General features: G+C 35.3%; 1 protein-coding gene across 1 annotated transcript in view; it reads right to left on the bottom strand.

Annotated features, from left to right (window-relative positions):
* The window catches only part of SYNJ1 (synaptojanin 1), a 63,920-nt gene that overhangs the window by 22,164 nt on the left and 22,753 nt on the right, over positions 1-19,003 (bottom strand). The window contains 13 exon segments of the mRNA XM_040577073.1: positions 159-321; positions 1,330-1,408; positions 2,175-2,390; positions 2,506-2,623; positions 2,959-3,115; positions 5,128-5,286; positions 6,658-6,850; positions 7,277-7,417; positions 8,631-8,715; positions 8,855-9,046; positions 13,282-13,305; positions 14,996-15,152; positions 18,337-18,489. Of these exon segments, the coding sequence (XP_040433007.1) occupies positions 159-321; positions 1,330-1,408; positions 2,175-2,390; positions 2,506-2,623; positions 2,959-3,115; positions 5,128-5,286; positions 6,658-6,850; positions 7,277-7,417; positions 8,631-8,715; positions 8,855-9,046; positions 13,282-13,305; positions 14,996-15,152; positions 18,337-18,489 (1,837 nt within the window).

The following is a 19,003-nucleotide window of genomic DNA, read 5'->3' on the forward strand; positions in this document are numbered from 1 at the left end:
GTTGTCAAGATATTGTTGCAAATTACCAGATTTTCAATTTACCTGTTTCAGCAAGGCACATGCTTTTTAAATTGTACTATCAGTATATATATTAACTAGATTAATTAGAACTATAAGCACTTCAAAAACATCACTTTAACATTTTTTTTCCAACAAACCTTCCATATCATAGTCTGCAGTAACCTCAGCATCTTCACAAAGCAAAGTGGAGCTTGTTGATGAAGGCAGCCCAACATTCATCTTCTCTAGATTCATTTCATCTTCCAAACTTCTGATCCAGTCTGGATTTTTCAAGCTTATGTTTATAATCCTTCCTAGTAGCTGAACAGTCAAAAAGGGATGCACAAAACAAATTGTTAAAAATAGCAAAATTGTAATTCAGCATTCTAGATTAATAAAGCAAAAAATTAAAATTACTGAAAATATCACAAGTAAGGTTATTAGAATTTATGGAACCAAACAATGACAGTGACTCGTCACAGAAAATAATATGGTCGCTTCATTTTGGTAATTAGGTATATTTATGTAGTTTAAACCATTAACTGCAACTACTTTATAACTTTCTACAGAAAAACAGACATGTCTAACAAGATTTTTCTTTCCAGTTAATAAAGTTTCTGGTTTCTTTGTTCTGACACAGATGCTACTCTTTGTAAAGGAAAACAGACTTGCCTATGAACTACATTAATAAGTCATTATTAGAGACTGATAAAACAACAGGCCTTCATTCTGCAGGCTGACACATGACACTGAGCCCCTATCATGCATGGACTGTCAGTGAAACTCTCAACAGGTACGAGGATCCACCTGCAAATATCACCTTACAGAATCTAAGTCTTAACAGGTCTATAGCTCAAGTAAAAAGTTGAGTATGAAACCTGATTTTTTTTTTTTAACAGATGAAATACTGGCCCTACAGAAATCAATGACAGAGTTGCAATCACTTAGAAACGTGAAAATTTCAATACGGGAATGATGAACTCTTAATAGTATCAGGCTATAAAAGTGATGAACTAGTTCATACTACAAACTCAAGTTAAAAACTATGCCATATAATTAAAATAATCCTTTATTTGATGAAGATCCCCCTCAACTTGGAATCTTCATTTCTCTTACCAGTCTCTCTCCTAAAAAGAAATTTATTTTGGTACTTCCTTCAGCTGGTTTTTGAAAGAGAACATAAAGGCTATGAGGCTATCAAAAGCAGAAAAAAAAGACTAAATGCAGTCTAGGATGGAACACAGAAACCTTGTAAAAATCAAAACAAAGTATTGCTTAAAAATTTGGATCTTCCCTTGCTATTCAGAAGTTCAGTAATTTTTACATTACCTCAGTACCATTCAAATTCAGGACATTCAAAGCAGAGCTTCCTTCCAAAAAGGTTACCCACATCTTGTCTGCCACAAACCTGTAAAGTCCATTGATAAGTAGTTTGCAAATGATAATTAAAATACTTTATCCTACCTCCTATCCTTTGAATCTTCTTATCTTAAAAGATTTTCAATGATTCGCTTGATGGAAAGGCTTTTTAAGTTCATTAGCATACATAAAAAAATAGCTAATAAGCTTTAGCTGAATGCATCCTTGGGAAAAAAAAAGGCAAAAGAACTAGGCAAACAGCACACAGAAATCACTGTCCTCTCAAAAATTTTGCAGCTACAGTTACACATTCAATATTAATTGAGTAGCTACAAGTTATATATCAGTATTAGGTGTTCCACATTAGATGTAACTATGTGCTTCGGACTACGCTCTTAGCTTTCTGAAAACAACAACAACAGAAAGCACACACCACTTTTTATTCCATTAACAGCTTTGTGAAAACACAACATTCACAGGGATCCTCTTGACTTCAGATCATTTAAAACTACTGAACTAACTTTAGAATACAAATCTGTACAAAAATCATACAACTATTAGATTTAAGTCTGATTTCTGACAAAGTATAATAATCTCTCAAAAATAAAGAAAACATGGGAAAAGTCTGAAAACTGAAACATGTAGGTATATAAAACGCATCTTCAACTGTAATTGTTCAACATTAAAATTAGACTTGAAAACAATGTTAAAAATAAAGCAGAGCAGAACTGAAACACCCACTAAAAAAGTAATTTCAATTAAGAAATAGATGGGAACAATAGAATAGAGATTAATAATAAGAAGTCTTTTTTAACCTTATAAGTATAACTTCACCGTAGCTTGCAAATTTTTGAAGAAGATCATCAATCAAGTTATCATCAAAATAGCTTTCTTCTCCTGAAGAACTTCTGATGGAGACCATTACTGTGCCATCAGGTGGTCCTTGCATTGCGATCACCGCCTTATAAACTTTCTGTCTCTCTTCTGCTTCAATTTCAAATATGTCAATGTCAATCAATGCCACCACAGGCCTTGAAAAACAAATTAAGAAACACCTGTAAGCAAGAATATCTGAGGAACAAAATATAAAAAGCATTAATATTAAATCCTCAATGATGAGGAAGGACTGTATAAAAAAATTGAAACCTATGATCAGACGTTTTCAGCTCCGCTCTTCCGTAGTGCAACAATGTACCAGGATTCCACGTATAAGGGACCTTACTGTCATCGTGAAAACTAGCATTCAGAAGATCCAGGTCTTCAGCTACATTCAGTATTAGAGACAACAAAATGGGAAAGACACAATGATTGTAGGAACATGTTAAAAGAAAAAATCATTTGTAAAAAGAGAAAAAAAAGAAAGTAAGCCAAAACCAAGCATTGTACAGAAAAGAAGGTTTCTTTTGAACTAGTGAAATGTCAGTAACTGCTGTCTGATTCTTGAACCTCCTGTTCAGTGTTGCTTCTATTTATCAAAGACTGTTATAAGCTTTCTGTCTGGGACAGAAGCTCAGAATCACTGGCACTGTGAATGTCACTAAATAGATCCCATAAGCCAGTTAAAAGAATCTTTAAAACAGCTTAAGGAAGCACTCAAACCTGATCGGTCAAAAGGCCATTTCCTTCTTCTCCAAAGAATACGATCTGTCCATGCTGGTGTGCGACATTTTTCACTGGTGTCATAATCATCCGAAAACAGATCATATTTGTACGTAGGAGCAAAATTAATTTTCCCCTCTAAAAATCCCCTAAAAATCTGTAAGAAATAAAGCAATTATATGTCATGCCAGAAGACAGAAACAGATGGGAAACAGCTTGAAACTAATCAGAACTCTCTTTTAACTGTGATAATTGTATACACATCTCCAAAAAAGAGTCATTTGATAGTATGAATCCTTTTCCAAATTTTATCTGCTGGAAGCATTCTACATTTGCCACTATGACTAAACAACAACCCAGACAGATCATCATTAAATAGAAATATGTCAACATTTATGTCTTTAAACCCAGACTCCTGAGCAACCTATTGTTCTTCCAACGTTATGCAGAACTTTAGGCCATCAAGAAGACAGATGCTGTCCACAACACTTTAATTAGTTGATTAGCTGCTCATTTGTCAGCAAAAGCTGGGAACTGAGGTTTATATTTTATGTACCTGTCTGAACACACATAGCATTCCCAGAAAGGCAAGGTGCCCCACAAGTAAATTAATAGGAGTTAAGAGGAAGAAAAATTTTTTTAAAAAAGTCCTTAAAATCAATACATTTGACATGATCTTCAATATTAAAGAAATACTATCACTCTTTCTTCTCAAGAGGAAAGAAAAACAGAATAAAAAACAGATGTGAAATTATCTGTCAAGAGTACATAGGGAATTTAGAGCAACAGAATCAATTGCAAGTAATCAAAAACTCTGAAGCCCTGTTCGATATTTCCCAGTGTAACAGATACAGCCGGCTGACACAACGCCCTAGAAGGCCAGGAGATTTGCTCGCTCCTGACGTGTTTAAATTAAACATAAGCTAAAATCCTTTAGCTAGCTGAATCAGCTCCAGTCTATAGCTTAATCTTGCACAGGCAGTTTTACTTGGTCAGAAATCTATAAAGTACCAATCTAACTTAGATCTTATAGCCAAGTCCATATCAAACACCAGGTTAGAGTTCTTTTCCAGTTGAAAACATAAATCAAAATCCAGTCAATTTAAACATCACTGTCAAATCGCCCACAACTTCTGAGACAATTTATGAATTCCTTTGCCTTGGGTAATTATTTCACTTCCTACAGTTATTAAGAGAGGTGCTGTGTATATGCCTTTCCTGAACAACAGATACATGGTTGGGTGTGGACGTGGGTCTGTGCGGGTGTTAAGAGTCACACGCAGCAGCAGCAGCAGCACTCCTCTTGACAGCCAGCTGCATCGCCCTGCTGCCCAGCCAGCCACCTCCCAGTAATGGGGTATCAGCCTGAGAGTGCAGTAACAACCCTCCTTTTTCTCCCCAACCAGGAGATGATTTTGAGTCTTTTTCATATCCTGTTATTTTCCACAGTTCTTTCCAGCTTTGTGTGTGTCTTAAGTGCCCCTGCAACCTCTCCCATTTGGATCAAATGAACAGGCAATCATGCTGTCTGTCTGAACCTACATATTTTTTTCTCTAGGAACTAGGCTATAAAAACAATTTTATCAATGTTTTCCCTCCTCTTCTGTTGCACAGGACATGAACATGAATCGAAGAGAATTCTACTTCAGAATAACACTGCTTGTGATCAAAGTGCTGGCAAGCAGACAAAACAAGCACGGGACTGCCTCTCATTTTACCATCTACAGCATTCCCACATAAAGCTTGAAAAATAGATTATACACTTTCGCACAAAATTTGACTCATTACAAATATTCCTTTAACTGCTACATACTGCCTCCCCAAGAAGCCCTAAAAATCTAAATCTGAAGCTTTCTTCAGACTTCATTATTCCACAGTCTTTTTCTTTGTACGTAAAAAGCTATCATTTGGACTACATGTTGTAGTCAAACTACTAGTTGTCATTCCTACAACTAGTCATTGTACTGGTATCGCTACCTCTTTCAGGGCAGTTACAAGTACGTTATGAAATGTTGCTGTGACCCACCCACCCTTCCACACTACTGCCCTGACAGAAGTGATAAAACGTTCTGAGGATCATAGATTTACAGAAGCACCACAGAAACTTGTTTCTCTAAAGCCAAAAAGAAAAACCAAGTATTCTTAAATGCAGTAGCACTTTTAAGATACCTGTCCAGAATTTTTCTGATTGATAAGCTGGTCTCCTGCTATAAGGGAATCCCAGTTTTGTTGTCGTATTAGTTCCTTAACCTCTTCATTAGGAATGTCTATTCGATAATTAAAGTCACCACACCAAAAGATATAGTCATGGGAAAAAAGCATCCTTCCCTGTAAAAGACAAGCACACACTGAAGTTAAAAACAATCAAACGACAGAAATTTACTAGTTACAGGTGCAGTTCAGTTTAGTTTTTTTTGTTTTTGTTTTTTTTGGTTTGTTTTGTATTTTAATTATAAAATATTCATCATTTCTAGCTGATGAGGACAACTGAAGTATGTGTTAGTATTTAGCATTCATATGATTAGAACCACATAGCCAAGGGTATGGTATTCACACATCCACGACATGAAAGAAGAAATAACATTTATGTTGTTTGCATTTCTAAAGAAACATGAATCATCTGAACTGGATTCCAAAAATTCCTCTTCCTTCTGCACCAGTTTTAGAAGTTTGCTCCAAGATGACGACTGCTACCTGTATCACAAATAAGTTACAAAGGAGAATAACAAAACACTATCCTGCGTTTCTCTAGCACAATACCCTGACAAACTGCAAATTAAAGGCTTTATTATTCAGATTTAATTGAAGACTACAGCTACATAAAATTTTCAGTTCATTCAGTTATATAAAATTTTCAAGGCTGGGAAGAGACAGAAGGGCTCTTTTAGTTCAAAGAAAACCTAGGGTTTAAATTGAGAACTTTTACTTTGTTTTGATTTTTCCATTGTCCTTAAGTAGATCTGCCCAGAGCAGATACACTGACAGATTAAAACAACAGCACTTAGGAAACAGTTTCTGGAAACCCTAAAAATAAAACACTTTCAAGAAAAGCTGGAACAGGACCATGGTGAAAAATTTAGAAAAAAGAAACCTTGTAAAATCAGATATCCTGTACAGCGCCACAGGGCTAAGAAAGTACATTTTGACTGTGCAATTTAAGACAGCTTCAAGTCTCAAGCAAGCATTTTGTTGCAGTGTTAAGATCACCAAATATTTATTTGGTTTTTGAAAACCCCTTATGAGAATAAACTACAGAACTGTATGATCTAATTTGATGAAAATGAATTAATGAGAACTTAAGATGAGTTAACAAAAAAAAATCATTCTTATGTACTGAAAGCAGTGCTGTTTCCTATGGTTATTTTTTCCCCCTCATATTTGATTATTATCTACAGAAGTTCTACCATTTGTCGGGAACCTAGAAAGTCTCTTTCCTATGCTAAATCCTTGATGCAAGTGAATTTATGTTTCATCTCTTCTATCAGTCACTGCAATGGAAAGGTCAGTTCTTTTTCCAGTCATCTACTTTAATAAAAATTATGGGAACTTAATTATCTCTGAGACCTCTAACCCAAGGAAATTTAATTTCTGCAGGCATCTGGAGAGGGGAGAAAAATAAATAAAACTTTTGGATGACACTGCTGGAGCTGAAAGGATTTAATCTCTCATTTTTTAAGGAATTTGAACACTGTTGCTTACCATCGGAAAACTGAGCTTGCGAGCTATTTCTGCAAAGTCTTCATTTCTCTCTTTAACTTGTGATTGTCCTGCAGCAAAATGGCTGCAGACAAAGCAAAGACTGGATGTATGAAACAACATCCGAATTGCTACTGCACCTTTATTACCAGTGGCTCCTCCCATGCCAGTCTTTACAGTATCAACAGCGACGTCCCTAAAAGAGTTAAACAACTATTAAACCTTCAAATACATCGGCACAGAAGTCAACAGCTTTAAGTCTGCCTGAGAAGTGCTGTATCACTGAGTGCTTTGTAAAGCAACCATAGGATAACAATATGGCATTATCTTGGGGATATGACATTTTCACATTGTTCATTCAGCAGGAAGGCCACTGAACCATTTTAAAAAGATGCTAACATTTATCAAGCAGGTAACGATATAACACCTCAGCTTTTCAAGCCTTCTAGGCAACTGATACAGCATTTAAAAACTATGATAAAAGAATTTAAGCAACTAGTTCCCCAGAAGACAGAACAGCTGTTTTGGACCCAACCTCCTTCTTAGTACACTTGGATATTATTTTGCAATACCCAGTAATCTGCAGGTGACCCAGCCTGGGCACAGCTGTGCATTCACTGACCTGATAAAAGGAGCGTGCTGGGGTCTGATGAACACAAACAGGCAGACGCCCACTAACTGCTCGGAAGCCAGCAGCACGTACTTGTAATCCCTTGATATAGTCTTCTGCAGTTCAGCAGCCCAGAGCTTCTGATTCGTTGTGCTAGCCGTGGGATTAAAAATGCCAGTTTTAAAATGTAAGAAATTAAGCAGGTATCGAAAAGTGTTGATCTACTTGAATAATCTTCATACAATAACCTTAACCAAACACTGGGGATGTAAGTCAAACCCGAGCTACGAATGACGTACTTCCAAGGCTAAAATAGAGGAGCAAAACTGAAGAACTTTTCTCAGGAGTTACCTCCTGGCCTAGAGCTCAGATAATTTCGGAAAACAGATGTTTGTGGTCTTAGATCAAGAAGAAACTTCCTTGAAGACATAATAGAGTATGGTTTTCAGAACTAGCATTGGATATACATGAAAAATAACAGATCTAGAAGCAGTGCTAACTAGACAGTGTGAAATTAGGGGATGACACAAACTGCCACTTTATCCTCACGACAAAAGCCTGTGCAAAGGCTAAGAGTACAAAAGGCTTTAGATGCTTTTTCCAGTGAGTTAAAGCTTGAGAAACGCCACAAAACATGCAGAACAGGCAGATAAAACAACCGACAAAGTGAATACAATCCCAGGATTACGCACAGACTTCATCATTGGTATTACCCAGCACTGGTAAGAGTGTATTTTCATACCCCACAGAGGGGAAAAAAAATAATATATTACCACTCCGTGGTAATATATACATGTAATGTATGGAATGATAGAGCTAAATACAAACTACAAATAGATCAAATTATGATCAAATTTTATTTCTGCTCTTAATGACAGTGAAAACTGATGGTATGGAAGGATATACTTGTTTTATAAAGATCAGAATCTGATGGAAGACATTACATAAAGGCACACTGACAAAACATGCTTTTGGAAGGAATTTCACAGGACTCACTGTTCTCAGCAGTAGGAAGGCACAGAGACTGCAGAACACTACCATCAGAGAGAAATTCCTTCCAAGTGTTAAGTGAGTGAAAAAGTTGAGGAGCTACTGAAGGTGCAATCCAAAACATAGCCAAGTACTGACTGTTTGGATGCTGGAGATTACATTATAAGTAATGTGAGTGGTCACAGCTTTGCTATGGAAAGCTGAGAAAATGTCTGCAGTCCTGGCAGAGAAACTGGCAGAGAGAACTGGAATACAGTCAAAAAATAATATAGAATAATCCCAACAATTACAATTAAAGAGAGAACAAATAAATAACATTTCACTCAAAAAATGTGGTTACCAGTGGAACTAATTTTGTAGCAATTTTATCACCTACCTTGCATTCACAATGTTTCCTGCATTTAACTCCACCATTTCTTCAAATCCAATGGCAAATATGTCTACAGGCTTGCTTCTTCGATCTGCATTTAAAATATTGAAAAAGCTATTTGTTGTTTACAATTAACTTCAGAACCAAGACCTCATATATATTTTATTGTTCATGACCTAATTAAGAAAATCAAAGTTTTCAAGAAAAAAATGACAGAATACAAATCCTACCTTGGAATTCATGAATACCAGCTATGTTTGGTGCGTCTAGAAGCCAGTCAGTGAGGGTCTGATTTTTAAAGGCAATACTTCGAAACTGCTTCCCCCCATTGACGTTCCATGTCCCAACGCAGACTCTAACTTTTTTCGGTTTTGCATACTTATAAAAGTTTTCACACATACTCTTTAGCACTTTTACAGATGCTGCAAAAACATTTGAAGATATGTTATTTTTTTTATAGGATTCTTTTTTTTTCCAGAAAATCTGGCAATGACATCTTCCCTTAAAAAAAAAAGGCAATAAATCCATGCATAGACATACAGAAAGTTAAACTGTGAAAGCAAGATGGATGCAGCATTTTGCCAGGGAAAGTACGGTTGCAGATGTATTATTTGCCTAAGTAGGATATTGACTGAATGAAAGATGGCAGTAATTTGTTCAAAATATATATATATTTACACACAGTAATATAAATATAGTAATATATATTTTATATATAGTAATATATATAGATATACACATATAAAATTAAAACAAACAGTTTCTGTTTTATAAATATCTACCATTCTCTCACCTATCTGTGATTCTCTATGGAGACTGTTATTTTTAATATACGCCAGCACAGATTTCTATCTCATTTTCACAGATTGCATTTATGAAATTCAATCTCCATTAAAAAAGCACAACAATTTACAGATATTTTAATTTTTAGAAATGTAAAAAAGACTGTAGTAAATACAGTAAATGTAGTAAATGTAGTAAATACATTTACTAAAATAGATAAGGTAAATTACCATATCAGAGTATGTTCTTTTTAAACCACAAATCTGAATTATTTTTTTTAACTCAGTTGAATTCCTGAAGCTCTACACTAATGAAGGAAGTAAGCTAGGATTCAAACCAATTAAACTAATTTCTGTTACACCGGCCTTTCTGTGCCTTGTTTTTATCTGCTAGATGGGAAAAAGGATAATGACCTATTTGTAAATATCTGGGCATTATGAGAAGGAGAAAAAAAAAGATTATTCAATGCTTAGACACTAGAGTTACAAAGATTTTTAAAGACCCTTCACAGATCAGCTGCATAATATTGATATTGGATATTGATATTTCCTCAAGCAAAGAGATCTGAATTTTTTTTTAATTACACTTTTTTCTTTCATCTCAGTGGGAAAAAAATCAATCAGGTGTAAACACTATCATTTGCATTGTCCTTTATCCAGGTAATAGCAATTTACCTACTTTTAAGTCTCCCATGGTTATAATTCTATTAGAATCAGGGAAACTCTATTAGATGTAATTCTTCCCTCCACTGCATGGTGCCTTGCAAATGATTGCAAAATGATTTTCATTCAAATCCCCAAAATAGGATAATTATGAATCTGGGTTTTCATCATCATCTTAGTTATTCTTTTTATATTTACCACCTTTAAACTTGCTCCAGAATCTTGGCTACCCAATTAAAACAAAAATCAGGTATTCTCTAGCCCTAATGGTTTTAAAACAAACTGGAACCAATCGAAGAAAATACAGTGTATTTGTTGTTTGTGAACAATTTCTCTGGTGAACTAATCGTACACCTGTATATCTATATGTGGCAACTGCATACAAAAGCCAATGAATTGACTGGTGTCTTCTTGGGGTACCAAGAAGAATGCTTGGATCACTCCATTAATTTTGTTATCATAATCCAGGCAAATGAAGTCAACAGAGCAGTAAGGATCCAACAGAATACCTTATGCCTGAAGAAGAGAGCCACATACTGAGTATACTACTGGATGTATCTACACACTAAGCAACAGTCAAGTCAACAAGGCTATAAAATGCCAGAAAAAAACTCCGAGAGTCAAAGACAGAAACCACCCCAGCACCTGACCACTGAAGAGAAACCAATCTAAGAAATGTAGCCAGGATGCATGCAAGTACCCAAATCATCCAAAGGATGAGCCGAACCTGAGGAATCCACAATACTATCACAGGCATATTTTAAAGACCTGCACAGATTAGTCTTTGCAGTACTCTCAGGAAATTTAAAAGCAGAGTATTGTACTTTGATTCTGTTCACTTCAGCCCCTCCTCCTTCTGGTAGTAACCTTCAGCTTAAATAGTTGCTCCTAATACTTCATATTTCCTTTCAAGAAGGAATGAATTATTGCTTACTTAACTTCTGTCACTGTAATGAGCCCCTAATGTGAAAAATCTTACCAGAATAGAATCTAACTTTATAAATGACTGGACAACATGCTAATTACAAACATTAAGTTGATACCTTGAAACTACAAAGATTTTCCGAAAACACTCATTTTCCAAAATACTGATTGAGCCAATAGTTTTTAAGAGCTCCTGAACTTCCCACATACGTTATTTTACTACACACTTCTACCAATTCACCTATTTGACAAAAAATTGTCTCACTCTACAACATTACGACCCCAATCAATTGAATTTTGTGTTATTTTGAAACAAATATATTTTAACTGCTGTTCACACTAGGCAGGCAGATATTTGAAAATCATTTCTACAAAGGGAGGTTTAATTTAAAATTCTTGGTGGGAAATTCTATAACACTGAACTTGACTGAACTCTGGCTACAAAATCCAAAATACTGTAGGTAATTTTCAGCATATACAATCTGTATCTGGATGAAGTCCAATGTGAAACGTTACCTCAGTAAGTTAAAAAAAAAAAAAAAGACGTTTGTGACTTAATGAGTTATAAACTAGGTTGATACAGTCTAGATGGTAACACCAAAAATAACAATGTCACTATGTATTTCAACGATCAGCTTTTAATACTGACAAAATGCAAATGAATCAGTTAATTTCAGGTGTTACCTGTGACTTTGATTTCATTATTTAATTACTCAATAAAAGTAGATATAAAAAAAAGAGAGAGAAAGACCAAAGCTGAGATAAATCTAAAGGGAATAAACATTTAATGTTCAAAAATACAGATTGCAGCTGAGTCGGTTCTACAAGTAAAAAAAAAGCTTCAAACACTTCAGATGTATCTGAACAAAAATCTAGTCAACAACAAATCTTAAGAGTTTCTTCCAAGGATCCTCCCCAATCAATCTGCAGTATCTGAGCATACAAGTACAGGGGATACTGTGCAGAACCCCACAATTCCCTTAAAATGGGAGAATAGTCTGAACAACTATTAATAGCTTCCTTTTTTCTTTTTCTTCTCCTCTCCCTTTACGTTCCCAGATATTAAGTATGTAGTTTTTTCCCCTCACCTAGAAACTAAGCATCTGATCCGGTTTCACTAAAACTACTTCTAAAATGCAGTAAAAATGAACCCTATTAAGACAATAGCTCAGAAACCGCTGTTTAAATTTTCTCAACACATAGTAAAATCTGAACATACAATCATCAGGTATATTTTGTTTTAACTAATAGTTTCTGGGAGCAAGGAGATGAAGTGCTGAACAGCTGACAAGTACTCACAGTCTTCCCTAAAAACGTGCAATATGTATAAATCTCCTCAAATGGAGCAACTTCATGTAAACAGCTTAAGTTGCAACAAAAAGGAGAACTTCCACTAAGAATCAGAAACTTCTGAAAACAAAGTTCAAAGGCATAGCATGAGCTAGGAGTCTTCAAACGCTTTTTAAAATGCATAGATCTTTCACGTCATTTTCCTCTATATCTAACTCATCCCTGTGCATTCTTATCATCACTTCTTCATGGTTATGGTATTGCTGAATACCAACGTCTCATTTTAAGCCCAACGTCTGTCTCATTTTGAGCCCATCAAACAGCATTCAAGACATAACCACGTCTCAAAAGATTATAGTTCCCTTCTCCAGGCCCCCTCTTCAGTGAGAATTTTACCTAAATGGATGCTCTAGTACTTCCACGTTGCATGCAGAAGTAACTGTATCTTTGTAGTTTTGACTGTACTTTTGCTCCACAAGAAAACAAGTGTCAGCATATTATTTTAGATCATTCCTGTAAAATTATTACAAAATCAGCCAGTCTCATGCAAGAACAAACGTAAAGCCTTCTAATGGCCAAGTCAATGAAGTTACAAATTGTACTAAAGAAATTTCACCTGATATCCTAAATTAAACATTTTGACGGAACAAAAATACAGAAGCTCCCAAACCAGATTAAAAAAGCAAATTCCTCTACAGCGAGAATAAAGCATTTGCAAAAATAAAAACAAAAACTACAAGAAAGAAAACACAAAGTATTGGCTGTCTCTTCATAATTCACCAAGCATAACTGCAATCTTTTTCACTTCTTGTATTTTCACTTCTCTTGTATTAAAGAACCTGTCTCAGATTAAGGAATTTTGTGGCAGATGAATGCCAGGCCCAAACAGTACCAGGAAAACGCGAGCCCGCAACCAAATATTATGCAACTAGGCACAAGAAAAAAGACAGAGAAGAAGAGCTACTCAGATATTTACAGCTTAATTTTCTATACTATACCTGATTGTAATGATTGCTCTGAAACTACGGATGCAGTAAGAAGGAAACAAGGAAAAGATTAGTCAAATAAGCAATTAAAAAAAAATCAGACAGAACATGCTACAATATACAATTTACTACACGTAACTGTTCAGATCAGTTAAAACACATCATCTATGCTGCAAAATCTAAAGAGTTTCACAACAGTGTTAACAAAGTCCCCTTTCCTGCTCAACTAGTAGTAGATTTAGGTGTGTTGAAGTATTTCTCTGGTTAGTTCCCACCTAGTAGACAACACAAAGACACTACATTCAGTGAAGAGAAACTCATGGTCCTCAGCTGACAAGTGCTGCAAATATGGAAAGGATAGCTTGCGTTCACAGAGAAAGTGAGAATAAACAAGAATGACTTTCAACTAGTTTTGAGGCAAGGTGGATTTAACAGGTTTCAGATACAGGAATAGTTACAATAACACGAAACCTTGTGGTAAAGTGAGAGGAAAACAATCTTCCTGACTCCATGTAGTAATAAATTCATTCCCGCAAGATGAATGCTACAATTGGGCAAGATCTTTTTTTCCTTATGCCACAGATTTGCACTGAAGCTCTAACACATTTTTACCACTCCAGGTTAGAAAGTGTCTAGGAAAAAGGTTAAAAAACTGGAAAAGTCAAGAATGTTATTCATCCCTAAAAACTGCAATAACCCAGCGCTTTGGACATTCTTACCTGGGATCCTGGGAAGAAGATTCAAGCTTAAGCTTCTTCCTTGCTCAAGAACTAGCTCCTTTCTCTCTTACACCCCAGGAGAGTAGTCTAAACACAGCCCTACACTTGGATTAGTTGCTGCTTTCCTGCCTGTCACAGCTCCAGAAGGATGAGACACAACTAGGCACTCCTGGGGACTGTGTAGGCTACGTCTCTGTTTGGAAACACAGGTTTCTGTGGCTCACTGCCCCATTCTGATCAGGTGCGCTAGACCGAGGTAGTCAGACCCTCCAAATCCCACAAGACTGTGCCTAAGCAGAACTCCATATTGAAACCTCTCTCCAATTTAGATGCAGAATTTCACCCACAGCCTGACAAACTTTGGTGGTGCACACATTCCTGGGAAAGGCTTCTTACACAAAAATTAATTTTGTGATGGAAACTCATTTACCAGGAATTTTCTCATAGCTCCTGTTATCTGAAATTTTCTTCCATTAGCTCCTTGGTAGAAGAAACCAGAATGATGACAAACACTAGCCCTCTTGAGCTTGTGAAAAGAATAAATGCTTTGCATCTAGTTTAACACCACAATGAGAAGTTCTTCACTGACATAACAGATCAAGTTAAGGAAAACCTTTATCAAAAAAGACATTTTTAAAATAAACCAGGATATTTTTCCCCCAAAATTCAGCAAGTAATTGTTGTGGTTAACACTTGCTATAAACAGATTTGAAGAACTGAACAAACCATAGCTCACATGCATCTAACTTAAAGTTCAGACAAATACGCTCCACAAATATTTACCTATTACACCACCAGGTATGAACAAAATACAAACAGTAAAGAAATGACTGCAGCATGTTAGTTTGGTAGTATTAGTAAAGCAGAAGTATCTTTTTATCTTTTAATAAGCCAACAGAATATAAAATAGCATTTACACTTTCCAATACTGCTTTGAAAACAGACTCCATACAGCTTTCTTATATTAAATAGTTATGAGACAGATTAAAATCCTGAAAGACACATACCGCGTAAACTGCTGGTGGTTAAGAGAGCCCGTGCTTTATCTGCTAAATCACTATTTAGGGTATTTCCCAATAACAAAACATCAATGGCCTCCTGCTTGGAGCTATCAAAAAAGTTATTTTGAATCGTTCTGGTCACAGAACGAGCACCATCCTTCAGCTTTCCAGCCTGTTAGGGAGGAATACGTATAAAATATTTTATGTTGGACATTGCTCACAGAAACATTGGCAATATTCATTAACATTTTTGTAAACTGCAATAATGATTTTAATATCTAAGGCAATTTCCTTCCTTTGGTGTTAAATAAAAGTCTCCTGAGCTTACTGTACTACATCTGCTTTTTTTCCTCAAATGCTAAACAACATGCTAATACCTTCAAGACATATCTAAGAACCAGATTGTTCCAGTTTAAATTATTTAAATTAAACAAAATACTGCAGGAAGGGGAATAACAGTTTTTCCTAAACCCTTAGTCTTCAAAAATTAAATTGATATAATGCCATGTTTAGACCATGATACAGGATTTTGGGCATTTCCCCAAATAGTGAGATGAAGAAGCACTTGAGTCCAAATGTCATGATACATGAATATGTATGCATATATGCACATACGAGCATATTAGTTCAGAATTCACGTTCTGAAATACCCATGTTACAAAAGGGACAGCTTCAATTTATTAAGACTCCTTAACTTTTTAAAATAACATGCAAGTCTCATGCAGTATCCCAGAAGGAACATATTCACTAATCTATAGCTACGTATGTACCAAGGCACTGTCATTGCACACACTGCACACCAGCGGCACAACAGAACAGTGCTCTGAAAGAGCAGTCTTACAACAGTAGCTCAGCAAGAATCTCCAAGAGATGCCCTGGTACTACAGATAGTCTTGTGGGTCAGACAGCTAGAGAATACCGTAATCAACATGCCATGCAGTCTCCTAATTGATTCAAAAACCTGCAGCGTTAACCTGTGTACAGAGCACTGACAATGACTTCCCAGGCACAAAGACATTTTATTGATTACATGGCTTAGTGTGTCTTATGCACACAAGTTTACTTTGCCTGCAAAGCATACATAAACACATGCTATGGCATGTGCATGAAATGCAGACCATAATCTATCAGGGATGCTGCATGGTATTATATTATTATTAAAAACGCTCTAAGTTTACAGCTTGCATCGTTCATGAAGGTCTCTTAAATGCACATAGGAAAGACGACAAGCTTAAAAAAACTACAAACCCAAGCCATCCATCGTTTATTTCAATTAATTGTACTATATAACAAGAAGAGAAACTACTCTTTTGTCAAGGATAAGTAGTAGCAAATTTGCAGCATGATTTTGTAAGATAATGTGAATGAAGCGTTGGGGAGCATACTATTGCAATAGAATTTTAATAGGATGCTGCTCGCTTTCCGTCAGACAATGTATAACTTAAGACATGATCCAAAAACACACTCACCATTCACATATCAGGCAATTAATTGAAAGGAACCCAGAGAAAGCAAAAGAAAGAGTAGGCAAGCAGTTAGATGTAATTAGTATAATAATTCTTAAAGGACTGTTTTTCAGTATAGAAACGTACATTAACACATTTAAGGTTAAAATATTTTTTCTCCTCTCCTAAATTTCCATATTTTTACTTCTAAGTACTCTTGGACTTTGAAGAATCAAACTGACAAGCAAGAAATGGAAGAACTTCAAACATCAAACTTTGTATTTGAGAAATGAGAATAACAACTTAAAAACCACATTTTAAAATATATTAGGAGAATGCTCTTGAAGATACGAACTAGTGACCTGGTCAAGTTGCACTGGAAGAATACAAGTAATGTATGGCTTTGCAAGTATTAAAGATCCTTTTTGGACACAAAGACTTTTATCAGGGACACTGTGTTTGCATTATGAGATTTGGTACTCATTAACAGTTGTACCAGGGCAAGGATCCCTAGCACAGCAATTGACTATTCTGCATTATTATAAAAACAGCAGAGTAAATATACTCTGCATTTTACACATTAAAAATTTAAGTGTAAATACAATAAATGCAATTTATAAAGTAACAATTTAAAATAGTCTAATGAATGTCAGGAACGTATTAATTCAGGAGAAGAAACAAGTGAGGTTGAATGAGAAAGTCAGGAGAAGAGGAAACACCCCAAAAAATACTTACTGTAGTTTTCTTGAGGGTCTGGGTGACATTTTTGTAAGAAAATAAAACTAAATACTTTTAACTAAATTCCACTCTATACTAAAATAGAAGCAATTACCAAGTGAGAAGGTCTTGTATGCACCAAGTAAGGGCAGAATCAGCAACAAGCTTATTTACTTGTTTTCTTTTTAATGTAGCTTACTGTGATGCCTTGTACTTGGGCAGAGAAGGACCCTGATATGGTTTGAATGAACAAGTGATGGGAAAAAAAATAGCCAACTATGAGTATATAGTACATATACAAATGAAACAGAGATCATGGAATGAGCATTGTATTCTTGAATACAAACAATGGTATGAAAAAAATTCTTGAAGGAACTAAGGGCAAAAACTACTATGGCTCAACATTTGTTTGTCTTGACAGGTATCACCTGATGAGAGAGAGTTATGGAAACAAGAAAAGTGACACTGTTAAAAAGGAAAGTAAGAGGCAGCATTAGGAAATCTGAACCACTCAAGCATCAACATAGACAAAACAAATTGATGAGAAACAGAGCATTACATTTGCAGTATAGTACAGAATTGTTATTGTAATATTAAAAAGGAAGGTAGAAACAGAATTTGGTTGTTTTTCTTCAGCAATTGCAGAACTAAAAAGAAATAGCTGAATGAGCATGCAAAGGAAAAACACCTAACTATAAGTTGTTAAATTTTAGCACTATTAATAAACACTAGAAGCATGATCAACAATGTCCAGGGGTATACATTTTAAAAGAAAGGAGAATTAAAAGGATCTGAATTAAACCGAAACAACAGAAGGCAGAAAAATGAAACTTTTCAAAGAAACTAAAGCTGATTTGAATATACTTTTTTTAAAAAAAAATACATATAGATATGATCTAAAGAAATAAAAGCTTTGAGCCTCATCATTTCCTGCAGAATAGTATTATCTGGGAAGCATTAGTCTGACTAATAAAGGATGTACTGAAACAAGATCTGGTTATCAACATAATCAAACTTTTCTCATTAAACGTTTGTTTGTTTTTTTCCCATTAGTTTGTTTTTTATTACAACAAAAGCACACACAAAAAAAAAGAAAATCTCATCCCTCTTAAATTCATGACAGAATTAAAAAATAACACGCACACATTGAATATTGCTCAAGTTCTAAAATAAAATGTACTCTACCTTAGCTTTTCCTTCAAGGGCTCCAGTTCCAGCATAAATTTTACTGACAGAATCACCATTGACAGACCACATTGATCGGAAAACTTCCTGAAAGCGAGTAACCAGTTGAGGCTTTTCTGCTAATCCTAATACCTCCAGCTGTTTTGTTAGCATCTGCAATAATTGAAAGCAACATTTGCAAGAAGATCTTTGAAATCTTTAAATACTTATTCAAAGATATATCTTTTCAGCGTATACACACCGCCCCAAAAATCTTTGTTTTATATATATAATTCTGAACAAACTGATACCTTGTCATGTTTATAGAGCTGAATTGTACCTGTAACCTTAGCTTCAGCATTTCATTTTCTTTTAAAGATAAGTAGCAGTATAGGAGAAGAATTATGTAGTTGACTTGTAAATATTTTCTTCTAAAAAATCACTAGTTATAAAATGATCTGGTTTTGGTTCTCAAGTCTTTTGACTTAAATAATTTAGAACTAGAACATTTCTTGTTTCCCCCCCAAAAAAAGAGTAATAGAGGTCAACGTGTTTGTTATTATCAAAACACATCAGGAATGGAGCTCAGTGATGAGTGAAATCGCAACGGCTTCTGCAAACTACTAAGAGCTGGCTGCCCACAGAATAAGAAGAGTATCATGCTATAAATTGAACGGCAACCAATGTT

The sequence above is a fragment of the Cygnus olor genome, chromosome 1 (assembly GCF_009769625.2).
Source record: "Cygnus olor isolate bCygOlo1 chromosome 1, bCygOlo1.pri.v2, whole genome shotgun sequence".
Taxonomy (NCBI): domain Eukaryota; kingdom Metazoa; phylum Chordata; class Aves; order Anseriformes; family Anatidae; genus Cygnus; species Cygnus olor.